The 6,940-nt window shown below is 42.4% G+C and overlaps 1 protein-coding gene across 1 annotated transcript in view; it reads left to right on the top strand.

The window, feature by feature from the left end:
- Nucleotides 1-4,565: 4,565 nt before the first annotated feature.
- The window catches only part of TEKT5 (tektin 5), a 30,318-nt gene continuing 27,943 nt past the window's right edge, over nt 4,566-6,940 (top strand). Inside the window, exons 1-2 of the mRNA XM_009635464.1 lie at nt 4,566-5,130; nt 6,321-6,400. Of these exons, the coding sequence (XP_009633759.1) occupies nt 4,566-5,130; nt 6,321-6,400 (645 nt within the window). The remainder of the gene's footprint in view (nt 5,131-6,320; nt 6,401-6,940) is intronic.

Below are 6,940 nucleotides of genomic sequence, written 5' to 3'. Positions count from 1 at the left end.
GTAGGCGGGCAGCCGGGACAGCGCACCGGGCTCCAGTAGATGAGCGGCGTTAGGTCCGTGGCTGACAGCAGGATGCTTTTGGAGCTACACCAGCATCTCTCCCCTGGAACCGCAGTAGAGAGCGGCAGCTGACAGCAGTTGCCACAAACCTCTTTCCGCTGCACCACTCTCAAGGAAGGCGTTACGGATTAATGCACTTTACTGCTCTGTCTCAGAAGTTTTATACCCAGGAGAGTAAGTATCACCTCGGTAAACTCATGCCATTGCTATAGTTTGTAGCAATTTTGAATATGTTGATTTCTGTACCTTGCTGGCAGACAATTTCTATTAATTCAGTGGGTATATTCATTTGGAAGACTGTTCTGCCTTAACTTGGCCAATCAACTTCTGAGCAATCAGATAGCCACTCTATTTGGTATGTAAAAATTAATGACATTAATAATGAATTAATTTTCCAAACCAAGGAAGCGTGCACCAGCCTGTGACGTAATCTGGACCTTATTACTGGCCACCTTGTCCCAAACACTGCTCCCTTTCCATTCCTCCCAGGGCTGCTCCCAAGCACAGCCTTGCCCTCTCTTCATTTGTAGCATTTCAGCCAGAGACCTGAATTACAGCTTGCAAACACTGGTGATTGTTCCTCGTACTGCTCTTCAGCTCAGCACAAACTGACAACACACCTGACTAAAAGCTGTGTCTGTAAACTGCAGCTGTAAAACTGAATCACCTAAAGACACCAACTGAGCATCCCCACCAGGGGACACCTTACCAACATGCAACAAAAGACATAATTCCTGCCTCAAAACGCTTCCAATCTACGTAGAACTGTAGCACTAAATCACAGAACCGTATTTAGGCTTATGTGGAGGAACATGTTTTTCCAGGATCTTTGACAATCTTTCCACCTTCCCTTCATTTTCCCATTACCTAGGTTTAAAGTTCTCGGAATACTGCTATGGTTAAAACAGGGCAGGCTCCCAACTGCTGCAGATGCAGCAACAGCCATCTGAATGGCTGTTGGACAAGTAAAACTTGGGCATTCAGAAAAAGACATTCAATAGTGCAACCACTTTGCTTTGGAAAAACGCACATAATCCATTCATGCTCTTTAAAGAAGTTTTCTATTTTTCTCCTGGAGATGCATATAACAGGTATGAGCCTTGCAACAGCAGATCCTCTTGTCAGCATTACCTCCCCTGCGACAGACTGACTGCTCCGCAGGCAGGGCTCATGAATTCTGGTGAAAAACCCACCAATGATAACTTCAGCTTGGGAGAAAGGCAGGCTGGGGCCATGGTTTTGCAGGAACTGTGAGTGAACCAGCACGTTTCCTGCTCTTCTATTGCTTGGGTTGAGGGTGCTGTAAAAAGAGTATTTTCTGATTAGAGCAGAGTCAGGAGTCTCAAGTATTCCCATTTCTAACTGATTCGTCCCCAAACCTGATTTTTTTTAACGTACAAGTGTTTAAGACAGTCTCACCTTGGTAACACAACATACAGAGAAGAGTATCTGGTAATATTTGGGAAGATACCAGCACATCCTGGTGTTTAATCTGCAAAAAAAAAATACTGCAAAGTTACATTTTTATGAACACTCCCCACTTCGACAACCGCAACCTTTTTAGAAAGAACACTCTGGGGAAAAAAAAAACAAACACAAAAACTTCTGAATAACTGTCCACCTTCGAAAAAAACCTAGAAAAAAAAATCTTGAAATACCTTTAGTTAACGTATTTGAGGAGTTCAGTCTCTGTTTGTCAGACATTAATAAATAGGCTATTGCCCGTTTTCCATTTCAAGTATACTTACCTCAGGTAAAAGCTCATCACCACTTGATACTTGTACAACTTCTGTACATACTGCTCTGTAATTATCTTCCATGGAAAACTAATGAAAACAATGCTATGTGGAAGTGGATCCAAATGTTTAAACAAATTCAAGTGCCTGGGTTGGGAGGAACTGGCCGGTAAGATGTATCTGAGAAATTTATACTGCACCTCATAATCCATTCATGCTCTTTAAAGAAGTTTTCTATTTTTCTTCTGGAGATGCATATAACAGGTATGAGCCTTGCAACAGCAGATCCTCTTGTCAGCATTACCTCCCCTGCGACAGACTGACTGCTCCGCAGGCAGGGCTCATGAATTCTGGTGAAAAACCCACCAATGATAACTCCAGCTTGGGAGAAAGGCAGGCTGGGGCCATGGTTTTGCAGGAACTGTGAGTGAACCAGCACGTTTCCTGCTCTTCTATTGCTTGGGTTGAGGGTGCTGTAAAAAGAGTATTTTCTGATTAGAGCAGAGTCAGGAGTCTCAAGTATTCCCATTTCTAACTGATTCGTCCCCAAACCTGATTTTTTTTAACGTACAAGTGTTTAAGACAGTCTCACCTTGGTAACACAACATACAGAGAAGAGTATCTGGTAATATTTGGGAAGATACCAGCACATCCTGGTGTTTAATCTGCAAAAAAAAAAATACTGCAAAGTTACATTTTTATGAACACACCCCACTTCGACAACCGCAACCTTTTTAGAAAGAACACTCTGGGGAAAAAAAAAAACAAACACAAAAACTTCTGAATAACTGTCCACCTTCGAAAAAAACCTAGAAAAAAAAATCTTGAAATACCTTTAGTTAACGTATTTGAGGAGTTCAGTCTCTGTTTGTCAGACATTAATAAATAGGCTATTGCCCGTTTTCCATTTCAAGTATACTTACCTCAGGTAAAAGCTCATCACCACTTGATACTTGTACAACTTCTGTACATACTGCTCTGTAATTATCTTCCATGGGAAACTAATGAAAACAATGCTATGTGGAAGTGGATCCAAATGTTTAAACAAATTCAAGTGCCTGGGTTGGGAGGAACTGGCCGGTAAGATGTATCTGAGAAATTTATACTGCACCTTCCCTATGAAAAATTTGGCTCTGCTTTAGACCACAGCTCGGTACAGCACTTTAGGCCTGTGCTTCCTTTCAAACATGGATTAGATTCACTGGTGTCAGCAGGACTTCCCGCATTTTAAATTGAGGTATGTGTTCAAATATTTTTCTTTTGGGGCCAACAGATCAGTTGCTGTTCCTGAGGTTATATAGAACATTCCCCACAAAAAGCACCAAAAAGGAAAGGTAAATCTCAGCAATCCCTTCCTCCAGGCCAGTGAGGGCTGTTTGTGCAGGGGTATCTGGGCAAAAAATAGGCTTTATATAGTGTTCGACTCAGGCTGAACTCAGTGGTGCACTCCACCAGCACTCACACAATCTCTCATGCTCAGGAATAACTTTACCCTCCTAGGCAGCTGCTGAGAATTAGTTCCATCGGTTATTGCAAGAGGAAAGGTTTTTTGTGTGCATGAGCATTTGCAATATCAATCTTACCCTATTTATACAACCCTGTCTGGTGCCTGTCCACCTCACCGCCCTACAGTTAGCGCTTCCATTTGTATATATTTTAAACATCATGAGAAGATAAATTTAACTACAACTATCATTTATTTAAAATTACCTCTAATTTTTTTAGCTGGGGTGTAATGTCATGCTAGCTTTCTGAGACAAGATATGCTGTAATGTAATGCATATATATACATCTATATTTTATTTCCCACGGTTGAAAAAAAGGTTAACAAGCTGTTTCATAGTTATGTATCTGGAGAAGAAGAAACTATGGCAATTGTCTTGCGTTCAACCTAGAAGAAATCTGTACTGATTTAGGGACCCCTAGGATAGTGAAATACAGTGCCTTATGACAAATAATTATTTATATTCAAAATTCTTGGCACGGAAGATGGGGTCACAATGCAATTTTAGAGCACTGGCTTTCAGAAGCAGTTTTTTTGCCAGAGAGGCCAGAATGCTGAAAGAAAAAATTAGAACAGTTATCTGAGAAGTTAGTCAAGATTTTAAACTGGAGAAAAATCCTCATCAGAGGAAGGTCTCTCCCTTCTTTTATACTTTTTATGGAAAATGAATACAGTTGAGGGGAAGAGCAAAGCCCAAGATAGTTTGGGTTTTTTTTTTTCCCAAACCATCTACAGAGATCACTAGACTGTCATTAGAGATGACTCCCAGAGTCTGTGTTTCAGTTCAGAACACTTGTCTCCGTGATGCAGTTCCCTGCAGCCCCTAACTGACATAGGTGAAGCACTCTGAACTAAAACTTTTATTTCATTTTGCTCAAGGCAAGCTCACTGAAGGTAAACCTACAGACCCATCCAGAGCAACCCTTCGGCAAATCCCTCTGCACTATAACCAAATACTCTCACATCGTGTCTAGACCTGTGAGTCCCGACATGCACAGCGCTGCTCTGTGGGGGAAAGCACTGCTTTTCTGCAGGAAAAACAACGTGCCCCAGGACAGGGGGTATGAACGAAGGCCCCCTGGAATGCTGGAACCCAGGTGGGTTTCAGCCTGGTGGCAGGCAGAACAGCCCTCGGAACTTCGTGACACCTCCACTGTGTCACAAAGCACTGTGCAGCCCTGAGAGGGTGGCAGAGGTGCTGGGGCTGCTCAGAGCGGCTGTGGATGCCGGGCAGCCTGAGGGCAGCTGCCTGAGCCCAGTGCAGGATGGAGTTTCTAGGGACCACGCAGCTAGCCAGTTACTGCGGCACAAAGAAGAGCTGCCTGTTCCCAGACCTAGCTCCCACCAGCACCACCAAGGACACCTATCAGTACTACTACCTACCAGGCTACCGCTACCTCAGCTCCTGGAGGCCCAGTCTGCTTCACAAAGTGGTTTCGGTCCCTCCCAGCTCTGACAAGCAATTTAATCCCACTGGGCGGCTGCCCACTATTCTGCCTGCATCACGCTCTGCCCTGCATGCCCGCTACAGCCCTCGTGACTGGCACCATGCGAACATGGTTCAATTAAAAGGCTCTGAAGCCTTCAGGTGCTGTGCTGATAGACTGAACACTGATTCAATGAGACTGATGCAAGATAAGGATCAACTGACTTACCAGATGCAAGAAGACAGTAGAAGAAACCTGGGAGAGAGGATCTCTAACATTGATTTCTGGAGATCTGAGCTCAGCTATGAGCTAGAGTGTCTGCTGAAAGAGACCCAAGACTTGGAAACAGCAAAGAAGAGGCTCGAATGTGCGGCAGATGAAATGGAAGGACCACTGAAAGTAGGTTTGACATAGCTAGTGATTTCATGACTGCACTGTAGAATGGGTAAAGAAAATGGCTTCATCTCTGTTGAATACTAGTACGACTTTTACTGTTCTCATCAAGACAGATCTTGGTGAAACATTACCTTCAGAAAGAAGGAAACCTGGCCACCATGGGCTTTATATATGAAAGTCCACAAAGGAACCCATCAAGACACTTCTATGCCCTTTTTTTCTTTTTTTCTGCTTGAGGCTCCAGGAGGCTGAGTTTCTCTCGGGCACTGGCGGGTCAGTTCAGTACATTTACAGGAGAGTAGAAGATGGCCCTTTAAGCCAGAATATCCTGATATTCTTATCTAGCTCTGAACTTTCTGCTATGCTTGGTGAAAATAATATTTTCACTTAGAATGGCCTATCATTTGTTTTACATTTTTAAGCTCTCCAGAATCTTAAAGGCAAATTAATTGAAACAGAAAAAGCCACCGTCATATAATAGTCAATGAATTATGCCAGCAAAAACTCAAAGCGTGCAAAAACTAGAGTCAAAGTTCTCTCATAAAGACCTGGAGTATTGCTGATGGAAGCTATGTCTATCAGAAAAGTTTCTAGGCGAGTACAAATAGATACCCCAAATTTGGTATTCAGTAATGACTTTTTTAGTTGTCTGTATCTGTACTGATTCAGAGTGGGAAGCTGAGGACGCTTTCTATTCAGGGCACATTTTCTGCTGAAAGGCTTTGTACCAGCTAATGCCGTTTCATTTATTGGTATGGTTCTAAACAAGTGGATGAGACATTAAGAGTAAAGTTAACCTGCTGGCAAAGTTTGGCACTGGGTAAGTGAGGATGAGGGGAGATGAGATTAAAGGATTTTGCTATGTCTGAGTGTAGAACACAGGTGTTTTAATCCACACAATTTACAACAAAGCTTGGGCATGTTGAGGTGTAGGCCTTGCTGCACATAAACAAGCAGCTAATCAAATGGCAGCTATGGTGGCAGCTAATCCTTAAATGTATTAACAGGTAAGTAGGAACAAACCACTAAGATGGATCAGGTGAGCACAATGAAGCCACCTCCTATTCTGTTCCACCCTTGATAAATGGTCATTACTTGACATGTCAGCTCAGCAGCCTCTTCAGCAAAGTTCAAGGTTTCACTCTACAATGCCATACTGAGCCTATTGCAAATGTTCCTTGGTTTGCTTGCAGATAGCCCTAGAATGCTTGTACCACCGTGAGAAGCGGAAGGGCATAGACTTAGTTCACGATGATGTGGAAAAGAACCTTATAAAGGTAAGATCAGACTTACTAGTTTATTTTTCAAACTGTGGAAATAACTAAAATCCAATTAAATATTGATCAGGCTGAAAACATTGTAATATTTTCTCCCTTTTGTTCATTTGGAGGACTGATGTGGGGGGGGGGAAAGAGGAAGAGATTTGGTAAAACCAGGTATCTTGGGAATGGTCAATTCATGCTTCCTGGAACAAAAGGAATAGCCTAGCATATCCGTGTGAGGTCTTGTCCAGTTCTATCTTCCCTGATCCTATAAAACAAGGTAGAAACATTTCTCAATATTGTTTTCTTGGCCATGGTTTATAAAATTGCAGAAGTTCTTTGGGCTTGCAATATAAAATGCTGGTTTACTGCCTTGCTATATATATGGTGTTACTGAACAAAGAAAACGAGATGGATAGTAGTGATTGCTAAGTCTTTTAAGTTAAAAAAATCAAACAATATTAGGATAGAACTTTATGGGCCAATGGCATTGCTTCAAGCACTTTTCTGGATTAATAGATTACAGAAGGATGTGTAGACCACTTGGATAACAGA

This window comes from Egretta garzetta, unplaced genomic scaffold (assembly GCF_000687185.1).
Source record: "Egretta garzetta isolate BGI_Z169 unplaced genomic scaffold, ASM68718v1 scaffold153, whole genome shotgun sequence".
In the NCBI taxonomy this organism is placed as follows: Eukaryota; Metazoa; Chordata; class Aves; order Pelecaniformes; family Ardeidae; genus Egretta; species Egretta garzetta.
The sequence above is the reverse complement of the archived record's forward strand: the minus strand, read 5'-3'. Positions and strand labels throughout refer to the sequence as shown.